Raw genomic sequence first — 16024 nt, 5'->3', positions numbered from 1 at the left:
GAGTCTGGACGACTGGCAGATCTGGAAGAGTCTGGACGACTGGCCGATCTGGAAGAGTCTGGACGACTGGCCGATCTGGAAGAGTCTGGTCGACTGGCAGCTCTGTCTGCTCCATGCTGACTGGCTGCTCCATGCTGACTGGCAGCTCTGGCTGCTCCATGCTGACTGGCTGCTCCATGCTGACTGGCAGCTCTGGCTGCTCCATGCTGACTGGCTGCTCTGGCTGCTCCATGCTGACTGGCTGCTCTGGCTGCTCCATGCTGACTGGCTGCTCTGGCTGCTCCATGCTGACTGGCTGCTCCCTGCTGACTGGCTGCTCCATGCTGACTGGCGGCCCTGGCTGCTCCATGCTGACTGGCGGCCCTGGCTGCTCCATGCTGACTGGCGGCCCTGGCTGCTCCATGCTGACTGGCGGCCCTGGCTGCTCCATGCTAACTGGCAGCTCTGGCGGCTCCTTGCAGACTGGCAGCTTTGGCGGCATCCTGCAGACAGGCAGCTCTGGCGGCTCCTTGCAGACTGGCAGCTCCATGCAGACTGGCAGCTCTATGCAGACTGGCAGCTCCATGCAGACTGGCAGCTCCTTGCAGACTGGCAGCTCCTTGCTAACTGGCAGCTCTATGCTAACTGGCAGCTCTATGCTAACTGGCAGCTCTATGCTAACTGGCAGCTCTATGCTAACTGGCAGCTCTATGCTAACTGGCAGCTCTATGCTAACTGGCAGTTCTGAACAGGCGGGAGACTCCGGCAGCGCTGTAGAGGCGGAAAGCTCTGACAGCGCTGGACAGGCGAGGCGCACTGTAGGCTTGATGCGTGGTACTGGCACTGGTGGTACTGGGCCAAGGACACGCACAGGAAGCCTGGTGCGGGGAGCTGCTACCGGAGGGCTGGGGTGTGGAGGTGGTACTGGAAAAACCGGACCGTGCAGGCGCACTGGAGCTCTTGAGCACCGAGCCTGCCCAACCTTACCTGGTTGAATGCTCAAGGTCGCCCTGCCAGTGCGGCGAGGTGGAATAGCCCGCACTGGGCTATGCAGGCGAACCGGAGACACCGAGCGCAAGGCTGGTGCCATGTAAGCCGGCCCAAGGAGACGCACTGGGGACCAGCTGCGTAGAGCCGGCTTCATGGCATTAGGCTCGACGCTCAATCTAGCCCGGCCGACACGCGGAGCTGGAATATACCGCACCGTGCATACACCACTGCATAACACGGTGCCTGTCCGGTCTCTCTAGCCCCCCGGTAAGCACAGGGAGTCTGCTCAGGTCTCCTACCTGGCATAGCCATACTCCCTGTTAGCCCCCCCCCAAGAAATTTTTGGGGCTGCCTCTCAGGCTTCCATCCGCTACGTCGTGCTGCCTCCTCGTATCTGCGCCTCTCAGCTTTCGCCGCCTCCAGTTCTTCTTTGGGGCGGCGATATTCTCCTGGCTGAGCCCAGGGTCCTCTTCCTTCTAATTCGTCCTCCCATGTCCATACCTCCTCTTTGGGCTGCTCCTGTTGTTTCTTCTCCCGCTGCACCTTAGTGCGGCTACACTCCCCTGGTTTAGCCCAGGGTCCTCTCCCGTCGAGGATTTCCTCCCATGTCCAGAAATCCTTATTGCGCTTCTCCTCGCGCTGCTCCTGCCTGTTGACACGCTGCTTGGTCCGTTGGTGGTGGGTGATTCTGTAACGGGTTTCGTCTTCATACGAAGGAGAGTCGGACCAAAATGCAGCGTGTGGTTTACGATCCATGTTTATTAATAATACGAAACACGAATCTCCAATACAATACTACAAAACAAAACGTAACGAAAACCTAAACAGCCTATCTGGTGAAAAAACACATAGACAGGAACAATCACCCACAAACACACAGTGAAACCCAGGCTACCTAAATATGGTTCCCAATCAGAGAAAATGACGAACACCTGCCTCTGACTGAGAACCATATCAGGCTGAACATAGAAATAGACAAACAAGACATGAAACATAGAATACCCACTCAGATCACACCCTGACCAATCAAAACATAGAAAATACAAAGTAAACTATGGTCAGGGCGTGACAGATATTCTTACCTTGAGAGCACTTTCCCAACAATGTAGTGATAATCATAATATAGATAATGATAGAAGATAGAATAAAAAATGTAAATAAAACCACACAAGAACTACGATGTGAGTTAAAGAAACAAGAGAATGCAAGTACAGTGCATTCGGAATGTATTCAGACCCCTTGACTTTTTCCACATTTTGCTACGTTAGCCTTATTCTAAATTGTATTAAATTGTTTTTTTCCTCATCAATCTACACACAATACCCCATAATGACAAAGCAAAAACAGGTTTTTAGTAAATGTAGCAATTTTATTTCAGATAAAAACCGATATGTCACATTTACATAAGTATTCAGACCCTTTACTCAGTACTTTGTTGAAGCACCTTTGTCAGTGTATACAGCCTTGAGTTTTCTTGGGTATGACGCTACAAGCTACAAGTATTTGGAGAGTTTTTCCCATTCTTCTCTGCAGATCCTCTCAAGCTCTGTCAGGTTGGATGGGGAGCGTTGCTGCACAGCTATTTTGAGGTCTCTCCAGAGATGTTTGATCTGGTTCAAGTCCAGGCTCTGACTGATCCACTGGAGGACATTCAGAGACTTGTCCCGAAGCCACTCCTGCGTTGTCTTGGCTGTGTGCTTAGAGTCGTTGTACTGTTGGAAGGTGAACCTTCGCCCCAGTCTAAGGTCCTGAGTAATCTGGAGCAGGTTTTCATCAAGGATCTCTCTCTAATTTGCTCCATTCATCTTTACCATTGATCCTGACTCCCAGTCCCTGCCTCTGAAAAACATCCTCACAGCATAATGCTGGCACCACCATGCTTCACCGTAGGGATGGTGCCAGGTTTCCTCCAGACGCAACGCTTGACATTCAGGCCAAAGAGTTGGTTTCATCAGACTAGAGAATCTTGTTTCTCATGGTCTGAGAGTCCTTTAGGTTGGTGGAGTGCTGCAGAGATGGTTGTCCTTCTGAAAGGTTCTCCCATCTCCACAGTGGAACTCTGGAGCTCTGCCAGAGTGACCATCTGGTTATTGATCACCTTCCTGACCAAGGCCCTTCTCCCCTGATTGCTCAGTTTGGCCTGGCGGCCAGCTCTAGAAAGAACCTTGGTGGTTCCAAACTTCTTCTACTTAAGAATGGTACTCTTCTACATTTTTTGGTACCCTTCACTAGATCTGTGCCTCGACACAATCCTGTCTCGGAGCTCTATGGACAAATCCTTCGACTTCGTGGCTTGTTTTTTTTTGCTCTGACATGCACTGTCAACTTTGGGACCTTATACAGACAGGTGTGCGCCTTTCCAAATCATGTCCAATCAATTGAATTTACCACAGGTGGACTCCAATAAAGTTGTAGAAACATCTCAAGGACGACCAATGGAAGCAGGATGCACCTGAGCTCAATGTCGAGTCTCATAGCAAAGCGAATGAATACTTATGTACATAAGGTAGTTCAGTTATTTATTTATTTATAAAAACCTGTTTTCGCTTTGCCATTATGGGGTATTGTGTGTAGATTGATGAGGGGAGAAAATGGTTTAATTAATATTATAATAAGGCTGTTACGTAACAAAATGTGGAAAAATGGAAGAGGTCTGAATACTTTCTGAATGCACTGTATATGCAGGTCAGTGTCAGTACCTTATTCTATGTGAGTAGTTGAGGTGGGTTTATACATAAAAAGTCATAAAAAGTGACCCAAAATGGGTGAACAATAGGTTGAACAATAGGTTGAGACTTCCACTGCACTAGAGTCTGCACACCATGTAGGATATACATGTATCAGAGTTGAAAAGTGTCTGGTGGCAGGAATATATAAATACCTATGGTAATATACTAATGGTATTATAGTTGTAAAAAGGAGTAATAGTGACCAGTGGTCAGCCCGTCAGGAAGTCCAGGGTCCAGTTGCAGAGGGAGGTGTTTAGTCCCAGGGTCTCGAGCTTGGAGGGCACTATGGTGTTGAACTCTGATCTGTAGTCGATGAACAGCATTCTCACATACAGTGAGGAGAACAAGTATTTGATACACTGCCGATTTTGCAGGTTTTCCTATTTACAAAGCATGTAGAGGTCTGTAATTTCTGCAAAAATCCAGAAAATCACATTATATGATTTTTAAGTAATGAATTAACATTTTATTGCATGACATAAGTATTTGATACATCAGAAAAGCAGAACTTAATATTTGGTACAGAAACCTTTGTTTGCAATTACAGAGATCATACGTTCCTGTAGTTCTTGACCAGGTTTGCACACAATGCAGCAGGGATTTTGGCCCACTTCTCCATACAGACTTTCTCCAGATCCTTCAGGTTTCGGGGCTGTCGCTGGGCAATATGGATTTTCAGCTCCCTCCAAAGATGTTCTATTGGGTTCAGGTCTGGAAACTGGCTAGGCCACTCCAGGACCTTGAGATGCTTCTTACGGAGCCATTCCTTAGTTGCCCTGGCTGTGTGTTTCGGGTCGTTGTCATGCTGGAAGACCCAGCCACGACCCATCTTCAATGCTCTTACTGAGGGAAGGAGGTTGTTGGCCAAGATCTCGCATTACATGGCCCCTTCCATCCTCCCCTCAATACGGTGCAGTCGTCCTGTCCCCTTTGCAGAAAAGCATCCCCAAAGAATTATGTTTCCACCTCCATGCTTCACGGTTGGGATGGTATTCTTGGGGTTGTACTCATCCTTCTTCTTCCTCCAAACACAGCGAGTGGAGTTTAGACCAAAAAGCTCTATTTTGGTCTCATCAGACCACATGACCTTCTCCCATTCCTCCTCTGGATCATCCAGATGGTCATTGGCAAACTTCAGACGGGCCTGGACATGCGCTGGCTTGAGCAGGGGGACCTTGCGTGCGCTGCAGGATTTTAATCTATGACGGCGTAGTGTGTTTGAGACTGTAGTCCCAGCTCTCTTCAGGTCATTGACCAGGTCCTGCCATGTAGTTCTGGGCTGATCCCTCACCTTCCTCATGATCATTGATGCCCCACGAGGTGAGATCTTGCATGGAGCCACAGACCGTCATCTTGAACTTCTTCCATTTTCTAATAATTGCGCCAACAGTTGTTGCCTTCTCACCAAGCTGCTTGCCTATTGTCCTGTAGCCCATCCCAGCCTTGTGCAGGTCTACAATTTTATCCCTGATGTCCTTACACAGCTCTCTGGTCTTGGCCATTTTGGAGCGGTTGGAGTCTGTTTGATTGAGTGTGTGGACAGGTGTCTTTTATAGAGGTAATGAGTTCAAACAGTTGCGGTTAATACAGGTAATGAGTGGAGAACAGGAGGACTTCGTAAAGATAAACTAACAGGTCTGTGAGAGCCGGAATTCTTACTGGTTGGTAGGTGATCAAATACTTATGTCATGCAATAAAATGCAAATTAATTACTTAAAAATCATACCATGTGATTTTCTGGAGTTTTTCCGTCTCTCACAGTTGAAGTGTACCTATGATAAAAATTACAGACCTCTACATGCTTTGTAAGTGGGAAAACCTGCAAAATCGTCAGTGTATCAAATACTTGTTCTCCCCATTGTAGGTATTCCTCTTGTCCCGGTGGTTGAGGGCAGTGTGAAGTTCAATTGAGATTGCATCATCTGTAGATCTGTTGGGGTGGTGTGCAAATTGGCAGGTAGCCTTAGAGTTCTTGGAAAGAGGAATGATGGTGGTCAGCTTGAGACGTGGGGATTACAGTCTGGGACAAGGAGAGGTCGAAAATAAACATGAAGGTGCCTACCAGGTGGTCTGCGCATGCTCTGAGAATTCGTCCTGGAATCCCTTTCGGCCCTGCAGCCTTGCAAGTGTTATTCAGAATCAGAAACCTTACTCACGTCAGCCTTGGAGAGGTCTTGGAGAGATCAGAGATCAAATCGCCCAGTCCTCTGGGACGGCGGGAACCGTCGTGCACGGATCGGTGTTGTTTTTGTCGAAACGTGCATAAAATGCATTGAGTTCACGTGCATAAAATGCATTGAATTGAAATAAAAATCGCTGGCAACAAGAAAAGCAGCCTCCAGGTGCATTGTTTCCTGCTTGTTTATAGCCTCGTACAGTTTATTAAGTGCCAGCTTGTTGTTGTTGTTGTCCTGAGGTGGAATATGTACATCAGTCACGATAACAGATAACTCTCTTATGAGGTAGAAGCGTCGGCATTTGACCATCAGGTATACCAAGATGGGTGAACAATAGGTTGAGACTTCCACTGCAGTAGAGTTTGCACATCATCTGTTGTTGATGAAGAGACATACCCCTCCCCCTCTGGATTTCCCTGAATCCAATGACCTGTCTGCTCGAAGAATGGAGAATCCATTGAGTTGGTTAGCCATGTGGGGTATCTTGTCCAAAAGCCATGTTTCAGAAAAACAGAGAATATTGCAGTTACGAGAGTCCCGTTGATAGCAAATCCACAATCGGATGTCATGTTATTATTAAGTGGCCAATAGAATGGAGGGAAGTGGTGGCTGGTTTTCCCTTTGCCTTAGTCTCAACAGGACGCCCGATCTCTTGCCTCTTTTTCGCTCGTGTTTCCTCTTGGGTAGCCCGAAGATTGGATCGGAGGTACATAAAGAGCCCAGGGCGGATGAGTCAAAGTTGAAGCCGAAATTGAGGTTCGTAACTTCCGATCTGATATTCAAACGTTTTTTTGTCGATCATATGAAATGATAGCAGATACATTTAGTGCAAGAAAAGTAACGATAAACACCAAAATTGTCACAAATAGCAAAGTTGGGTTGGAGCGCTCAAGGCGGCAGCCATACAGTAAGCCTCACCTTGCATAAAATCATTCAGCACCGGCTTCTAGTTTCAGCCACCCAAGGTGAGAGGACTGAAGTGTGGAGATGGCAGAAGGCTCCCTCTTAGTGAGGGTGACTTTATACACTGGACTGATGTGTGGTTAGGCTCCCTTTTGGCAGCAGAAGAAACAGTGGGAAGAAGTGGGTGCTACACATTGCTAGTGGAGGAGTCGTCCAGTTTCCACAGAGAGCTGAGGATTGAGAACGTCAGGACGTCTAGTCAACTCCAGCAACACCATCACCATTATCAAACCTGACCCTCCCTAGTACCATTCAACTCGACTACAAGAATAGAGGCCTTCAGCAAGAAGAGCAGGCACCATCCGAACCTGTCCAAAGTACTTTTTCTTTCTTCTTGAACTAACTTTTATCACCTTTTCTGATTTTGACATTTTACTGCAATTCAGCTTTAAGCTGTGAATGTGTACAATACAGGCTAATGATCAATACATAGACTATCAGATCAGAAAATGTTAGACTTAGCCAAAAAGGTTAGCAGGGTGAAGGGAATCATGGAATTCCTCTGGTCCCTCCACGCCATCTCTAGTTCTATTTCTCTTCTATGACATCACCGCTGCCTAGGCCTTATTTAGCTCATTCTAGGGCCTTATGCTTTTTCTCTGTTCTCTCCAAACTTAGACCTTTTTTTCTATTTTTAACTTCACCATCCACTCTCCTTTCAATCTGAATTCCCTTATCTTTTTGCTATTATAATTTTATCTCACAACTTGTTTTATTTATATATATATATTATTTTATACAAAACAATCCTGGCGCAGTGAGAAGCCTCTAAAACTCCCTTTCTCTCTACTTTCTTATCCTTTTATGTTGCATTTAAAAATAAAAAAAATGTTTTTATGTACAACACTTCAATTTCATCCCTCGTTCTTTTCCCTCCTCCTTTGTCAGAATTCCCAGAAGGCCTTTGCTATGAGAAACAGAACATATGTCAATAGCCACTTGACTCACTGTGTGTGTGTGTGTGATCCATCTTTGTATACCAAAAACCTAAACATGAGTATAATGCCAACTTTTCATTGGAAATGTTCCAAACCCCAAAAGCCACTGTGTTTTACTGTTAGAGGTCTGTGTGAAACATGTCTGGTTAGTTTCCTGACCTATGACCTATAGCCCCTAGTCAGATAAACAGGGATGATGTCGCTTCCTGGCTCGTCCCCACTGTCTCTCGGGTTCCTTTCGGATTATGTCTGATATTGTGTGATTCCATCTGTAGGTGACAGTGGTGACCCTGTCTTTCACTTGTGGTAATCTCTCTCTCTCTCTCTCTTTCTCCTCCTCCCCAGATAACATAGATGAGGCGGAGCGTCAGTGGAAGGTGGAGTTCCATCGCTGGTCCTCCTACATGATGCACTGGAAGAGCCAGTTCGACCATTACAGCAAGCAGGAGCGCTGCACTGACCTCTGAGGAGAGAGAGAAAGAGATGATGAAGACCTTGTCCTTCCATAGTTTCCTACATTTCTTCATGTGATATGATTTGTTAAGGCTTTGCAGTTTAACTCGACGAAGGCCAAACAGTGGATTCCTTTCCCCCACAAAATCACATTTAATGTGTCACAAATCATACTTTCTGTGTGTTTTTTGTTTTTCCATTGCAGATGTTTGGCTGCCTAAAACAATTTATCAGCATCAAATTTATTATGGAAGGAGGTGGTCATTGATGAAGGCTGTGAAACGGTGAACATTTCAAAGGTGTGTCATTACAGTACCTCTGAAGACTGTGTGTATGTGTGTATGTGTGTGTGCGTGTATGCATGCATCTGTGGGCATGTGTGTGTGTGTGTGTGTGTGTGTGTGTGTGTGTGTGTGTGTGTGTGTGTGTGTGTGTGTGTGTGTGTGTGTGTGTGTGTGTGTGTGTGTGTGTGTGTGTGTGTAAGTGTGGTACGACTGAACCTCTGTGTTCCACATCACTCTTTTTTTTTTTTACTTCACTTTATTATTTTCCAGTTGATACAAATCTCGCTATCTGCTTATTTTGAATGATCTTTATTTAAAACAGCTATTATGACCACTGTTCCACTGTCTAACCATGTATCCGTTCACTTGGCGTTCGTCTATCTCTTATATCTGCCCCCCCCCCCCCCCCCCCCCCCCGTTCTTCTATCCTTCTTTCTTTCTCTCTGACTGTATTAGTTAGGTGATCTGTTGTTGTATCTGTGTCGTGTCTTCTCCCGCGTCTCAAATGACACCCTATTCCCTATATGGTGCACTACTAAGCTCTGGTTGAAAGTAGTGCACTCCATGTGGAAAAGAGGTGGGATTCAGAAATAAAATCTGTGTCTGTGTAGCGTCTTCTTTTGCATCTCAAATGTACACCCTATTCCCTACATAATGCACGACTAAACTCTGGTCGAAGTAGTACATGGAATAGGGTGTGATTTTGGATGTAGTCTGCGTGGGTCCAAACCTAAAACCTCTGATCAATTATTATAGGAATCTGGAGCCATGTAAATCGCTGTGTGCTGGGTTAGAAAATAACTACACTGAAAAAAAAACACAGTTAAGACTGTGTGTGTGTGTGTGTGTGTGTGTGTGTGTGTGTGTTACACTACATGGATATAAACAGACAAGTGCATACAAAGTTCATACACACACACTATCACTCTCTCACACACCAAAACACACACACACACAGAGTGGATTGAAAAGCGTGCACGGAGGACCAGTACTCACAAGTTCAGCGATCAACAAGATAGACATGTAGTCATGTTATATGTCACACGTCTATCTTGTTCATCGCTGAACTTCATCGCTGAACTCCGTGCACGTTTCTCAATCCACTCTGTGTGTTTCGGTGTGTGTGTGTGTTTCGGTGTGTGCGAGAGCGATAGTGTTTGTATGCACTTGTCTATATATATTCACATACCTCTGTCAATCACCTATATGTAGCCAAGCACTTGTGAATGTCAGTCACACCCACTGTTGTTTGTTCTAGCGTCAGAATGCAGTAAAGTATTATATTTTGTGGGCGTGAGGGTGTGTGTGTGTGCATACTACTAATATTGTCTCCGTGCCAACGGGTCGATGTGTCTCGCTCCCCTCCATCTCTCTCTTTTGTCCTATCCATCTCTCTCCCGTCTCAACCCCCCCCCCACTCTCTCTCCACCTTCCCCTCATCTCTCTCTCCTCCATCTCTCCATGTCCCCAGAGGACGAACGGTTCTCGTTAGTCTAATGGAGACTGAAGTAATTCACTCAGTGTGTGTCTGTCTGTCGGTGTGTGTGTGTTAAATTCAGTGCTCCAGTGAAACGACAGGATGCTGCGTCAGCCATTCGCTGGCTATGAGACAGACAGGCCCTGGCTGGGCTGTACTGCACTGCTGCAGTGGCTGGGGCTGATGGAGAGAGAGGGAGGAGGGTGAGAGAGGGGCGAGAGATGGAGAGCATGGGTAGGAGAGATGAGAGATGGAGGGGAATGAGAGATGGAGCAAGGGTGAGTGGGAAATGGAGAGAGAGAGGGTAAAGATAAAAAGAGAGGGGGAGATGGAGGGAAAAAGAAAACAGGGTTACGTACTCCACTCTTGTCTATACTAAGGTTATTTATCATTAATGTGACATATACGTACTATATGTGTGGGTTGCATTCTTCAGGTTTAAACCAACTACAGATGTCAGAGTGTAAGAGACTGTCTGTGTGGAGTGTTTAACGATCACTTCCGTATCTGTTGAGATTGTTCTGAGTTTGGCTGCTCTCGCCGGGACTTTGACATGAGAAATCCGTCCGTCTGTCTGTCTTTGTGTGTTCTCCGTATGTGTGTCTAATTGTCTGTCACTGTGAGTCTACCTTTTGTTTGTTTGTTTGTCCATCTGTGTCCACCTCTGTCTCTCTGCTTGTGTTTGTCTACTTGTCTGTGTGTCCATCTGCCCGTCTCTATACAGTTTTTGCATGATGTCATACTTTTGTGATGTCATATGTGTAATGTCATATTTATTTGAACTTGCGTTTGTTGACATTGTGGAAGGGATCAGGATCAGCCTTGTGATTGGTCAGTGGGTCTTTCATCGAATCATTATGAGTGGTGTATTCACCGGCATGTACAACTCCTATTTAACGACTGGAGTAGAGTAGTCTAGCTTTAAAAAAATATATATATAAAATAAAAAAGTCAAAGACTATCTGTAATTATTTAGATACTGGTCCCAAATGGCACCCTATTCCCTACATAGTGCGTTATTTTTGATCAGGGCCCAAAGGGCTCTGGTCAAAAGTTGTGCACTATATAGGGAATGGGTTGCCATTTGGGACGCATCCACTTTGTTTGACTGAACAGAATGCATGTGTGTATGTATGGACTGGCTGCGTGAGTGTTCCGATGATGACTGAGTGACAGCTGCTCAAGCACCTCTTTTCCAATAAGAGGGCCTGCTTACCCTTGCTCCCCCAATGATATCCCTTCATGCATGTCCAGAGCAACAACCCCCCCCCCCCCCCCCCCTCTCTGTATCCTACTCCAAATTTATGACAGTTATTTTCCGTAACAATATAATACCCCTGATGTCCTGATATGTATTTGGATTATTATTACATTTATTATAGCTTTGAAATTACAGTTGATGTTAGCAATAATATAACACATTGATAACTAAATATATGACATTTATTGTATGATGATGATGATTATGACGATGATGATGAAGATTGACAAAGCAATATAATATATATAAAGAGTGCCATATTTTTATTTGAATTGTTATATTATTTTTCCTTTTTCAATCCAACAGTATTACTACAGTACTACTATAGTATACTAGTCTAAACAGTATATAGAGTATATACAGTATTATGGGTATATACAGCATAGTATCTACTGTATATAGTATATACAGTTTATACTAGTAACACTACTGTACTATTACAGTACTACTACTTCTGCATCATTTGTTACAGTCGCTAGTACTTTAAATAATACATTAGAATGGCTTTTGTAGAAGTATGTATTCATGAATGCCAGCTTGTTGTTTGTCAAATTGCAACAAAATAAAGACACCTTGCTTGCTTACCTCTAATACCGAGTCTATAGCTCTCTCTCTCGTCCTTTCCTTACTGAAAGAGCGCAACACGGGTTACGTGTTTTCTGGTCTGTGACCCACTGACACCGCCCACGGTTAGAGGTGAATAAGGCAGCCCAAGAGTCAACGTACAGGGAACTATATTCACGCACACAGGAACAGAGGAACTGTGCATGGAGATGTATGTGGAAAGGACGTGGAATGCTAGTGGTTCTTAATGAACAGAAACCAGGGGTAATGAATACACTGTACACAATACAATAACTGGTGGCACAAGTAGAGCAACAAGGCTATTAACAAGGGAAGAACTGTATGAATGTGCATGCTACCTGCACATTACACAACACCGCAAACACGGAGGGAACATACAATAGGCAATAGTAACAAAGTACGAAGAACAATATACACATTTCAATTGGAAAAGCAAATGGGCAAATGGTTTGCAATTCCTTTTCCTAAATGGGTATGCATTTGTGTGACAAAATTTGAATTGAAATGCAAAAAAAAGATATTGCATTATGATTTTCATGATTGAGTACGCACAATGTCTAGCACTTTGAAAAAGAAATAGCAAAGTGTATAATTAAAAGTAAATGCTTAAACGACAAATATTTTCTCATGTTTGCCATTTAATTTCCTTGTTCTGATGGCATGAATTGTGACAAAGATAAAGATAATTCTCAATTAACAACTGACAATGCTTTTACATACTTAAGACGGGCAAAATTCCAATTATCAATAAAATTAAATAAATCAATAGCAATGCTTCATTTTGCTATTTTTTAAAAATGTATTGCTCCTTTGCGTTTTCAATGTGTTAGACCTGTCAATCAAACACGGTGGAACGGGTTTTTGTAACATGAGGCGGAAGAGGTTGCCTGGGCTTGCTAGTTATGCGGAAGAGGTTGCCTGGGCTTGCTAGTTATGCTGAAGAGGTTGCCTGGGCTTGCTAGTTATGCTGAAGTATTTCTGGATCAGAGAGAAAGAGGCGAAGCTGTACTACAGTGCCTTCAGAAAGTATTCATACCCCTTGACTTATTCCACATTTTGTTGTGTTACAACCTGAATTTAAAATGGATTAAATAGATTTCATTCTCTCACCAATGTACACATAATACCCCATAATGACATATTTTTGCAAATGTATTGAAAATGAAATACACAAATATATATTTTACATAAGTATTCACACCCCTTTGTCAATACATGTTATCAAATCAAATGTATTTATACATCAGCTGATATATCAAAGTGCTGTACAGAAACCCAGCCTAAAATCCCAAACAGCAAGCAATGCAGGTGTAGAAGCACGGTGGCTAGGAAAAACTCCCTAGAAAGGCCAAAACCTAGGAAGAAACCAGGCTATAAGGGGTGGCCAGTCCTCTTCTGGCTGTGCCTGGTGGATATTATAACAGAACATGGCCAAGATGTTCAAATGTTCATAAATGACCAGCATGGTCAAATAATAATAATCACAGTAGTTGTTGAGGGTGCAACAAGTCAGCACCTCAGGAGTAAATGTCAGTTGGCTTTTCATAGCCGATCATTGAGAGTATGTCTACCGCTCCTGCTGAAAACAGCAGGTCTGGAACAGGTAGCACGTCCGGTGAACAGGTCAGGGTTCCATAGCCACAGGCAGAACAGTTGAAACTGGAGCAGCAGCACGGCCAGGTGGACTGGGGACAGCAAGGAGTCATCATGCCAGGTAGTCCTGAGGCATGGTCCTAGGGCTCAGGTCCTCCGAGAGAGAGAAAGAAAGAGAATTAGAGAGAGCATACTTAAGTTCACACAGGACACCGGATAAGACAGGAGAAATACTCCAGATATAACAGACTGACCCTAGCCCCGTGACACATAAACTACTGCAGCATAAATACTGGAGGCTGAGACAGGAGGGGTCGGGAGACACTGTGGCCCCATCCGATGATATCCCCGGACAGGGCCAAACAGGCAGGATATAACCCCACCCACTTTGCCAAAGCACAGCCCCCACACCACTAGAGGGATATCTTCAACCACCAACTTACCATCCTGAGACAAGGCCGAGTATAGCCCACAAAGATCTCCGCCACGGCACAACCCAAGGGGGGGCGCCAACCCAGACAGGAAGACCACGTCAGCAACTGAACCCACTCAAGTGACGCACCACTCCTAGGGATGGCATGGAAGAGCACCAGTAAGCCGGTGACTCAGCCCCTGTAATAGGGTTAGAGGCAGAGAATCCCAGTGGAGAGAGGGGAACCAGCCTGGCAGAGACAGCAAGGGCGGTTCGTTGCTCCAGAGCCTTTCTGTTCACCTTCACACTCCTGGGCTAGACTACATTCAATCATATGACCTACTGAAGAGATGAGTCTTCAGTAAAGACTTAAAGGTTGAGACCGAGTCAGCGTCTCTCACATGGGTAGGCAGACCATTCCATAAAAATGGAGCTCTATAGGAGAAAGCCCTGCCTCCAGCTGTTTGCTTAGAAATTCTAGGGACAATTAGGAGGCCTGCGTCTTGTGACCGTAGCGTACGTGTAGGTATGTATGGCAGGACCAAATCGGAAAGATAGGTAGGAGCAAGCCCATGTAATGCTTTGTAGGTTAGCAGTAAAACCTTGAAATCAGCCCTTGCCTTAACAGGAAGCCAGTGTAGGGAGGCTAGCACTGGAGTAATATGATCAAATGTTTTGGTTCTAGTCAGGATTCTAGCAGCCGTATTTAGCACTAACTGAAGTTTATTTAGTGCTTAGTGCAAAGGTTAGAATCACCTTTGCCAGCAATCACAGCTGTGAGTCTTTCTGGGTAAGTCTCTAAGAGCTTTTCACCCCTGGATTGTACAATATTTGCTAATTATTATTTTTGGTTTGTACAATATTTGCACTTTATAATTTTTTTGTGCAGGCTTCCTTCTTTTCACTCTGTCAGGTTAGTATTGTGAAGTAACTACAATGTTGTTGATCCATCCTCAGTTTTCTCCTATCACAGCCATTAAACTCTGTAACTGTTTTAAAGTCACCATTGGCCTCACTTTCTTAATATTGAGTTGCACCCCCTTTTGCCCTCAGAACAGTCTAATTTTGTCGGGACATGGACTCTACAAGGTGTCTAAAGCTTTCCACAGTGTCACGTTCGTTATAAGAATGAGTGGACCAAGGCGCAGCGTGAGTAGAGTTCCACATATTTATTGAGGTGAAACGTCAAACAAAAAATAAACAAACGTGCAGTTCGTAGCGCACATAGCACTAAACACAAACTATATCCCACAACGCAGGTGGGAAAAGGATCACACTAAGTATGATCCCCAATTAGATGCAACAATCATCAGCTGCCTCCAATTGGGAACCATACTCACAGCAACATAGAAATTAAAGACAAGAACACCCCCTAGTCACGCCCTGATCTAAAACCCCATAGAGAACCCCGAGGGCTCTCTATGGTCAGGGCGTGACGTGACACACAGGGATGCTGGCCCATGTTTACTCCAATGCTTCCCACAGTTGTGTCAAGTTGGCTGGATGTCCTCTGAGTGGTGGACCATTCTTGATAAACGGGAAACTGTTGTGCGTGAAAAATACAGCGGCTTTGAAGTTCTTGACATACTCAACCCGGTGCGCCTGACGCCTACTACCATACCCTGTTCAAAAGCACATATTTTGTCTTGCCCATTCACCCTCTGAATGGCACACAGTACCAGTCAAAAGTTTAGACACACCTACTCATTCCAGGGTTTTTCTATATTTTTTAGATTTTCTACATTGTAGAATAATAGTGAATACCTCAAAACTATGAAAGAACACATGGAATCGTGTAGTATCCAAAAAATGGTGAAACAAATCAAAATACATTTTAGATTTGAGATTCTTCAAAGTTGCCACCATTTGTCTTGATGACCGCATTGCACACTCTCGGGACTCTCTCAACCAGTTTCACCTGGAATGCTTTTCCAACAGTCTTGAAGGAGTTCCCACATATGCTGAGCACTTGTTTTCTTCTTTTCATTCACTCTGCGGTCCAACTCATCACAAACCATCTTAAGGTCGGGTGAATGTGGAGGCCAGGTCATCTTATGCATCACTCCATGTTATTGAAGTGTTGTGGTTGCAAGTTCACTTCGCACAACTAAAGCCTTTTCTTTTGGGGTGCTGCTATAGGCCACCAAGTCCTAACAGTCAGTATCTAAATAATATGTGCAAAA

The 16024-nt window shown here is 44.8% G+C and overlaps 1 protein-coding gene across 2 annotated transcripts in view; it reads left to right on the top strand.

The window, feature by feature from the left end:
- LOC139378830 (acetylcholinesterase-like) overlaps positions 1–8598 on the top strand; it is a 40058-nt gene extending 31460 nt beyond the window's left edge. Inside the window, exon 11 of one of the 2 annotated variants that reach the window (XM_071121366.1) lies at positions 8122–8598. In XM_071121366.1, coding sequence (XP_070977467.1) covers positions 8122–8243 — 122 coding nt within the window. In that variant the 3' untranslated portion in view covers positions 8244–8598. The remainder of the gene's footprint in view (positions 1–8121) is intronic. The other variant, XM_071121367.1, reaches the window with a different exon arrangement.
- Positions 8599–16024: the final 7426 nt, after the last annotated feature.

Source organism: Oncorhynchus clarkii, chromosome 21, assembly GCF_045791955.1.
Source record: "Oncorhynchus clarkii lewisi isolate Uvic-CL-2024 chromosome 21, UVic_Ocla_1.0, whole genome shotgun sequence".
In the NCBI taxonomy this organism is placed as follows: domain Eukaryota; kingdom Metazoa; phylum Chordata; class Actinopteri; order Salmoniformes; family Salmonidae; genus Oncorhynchus; species Oncorhynchus clarkii.
Note: the sequence above shows the minus strand (reverse complement) of the source record. Positions and strands in the feature narration are given on the sequence as shown.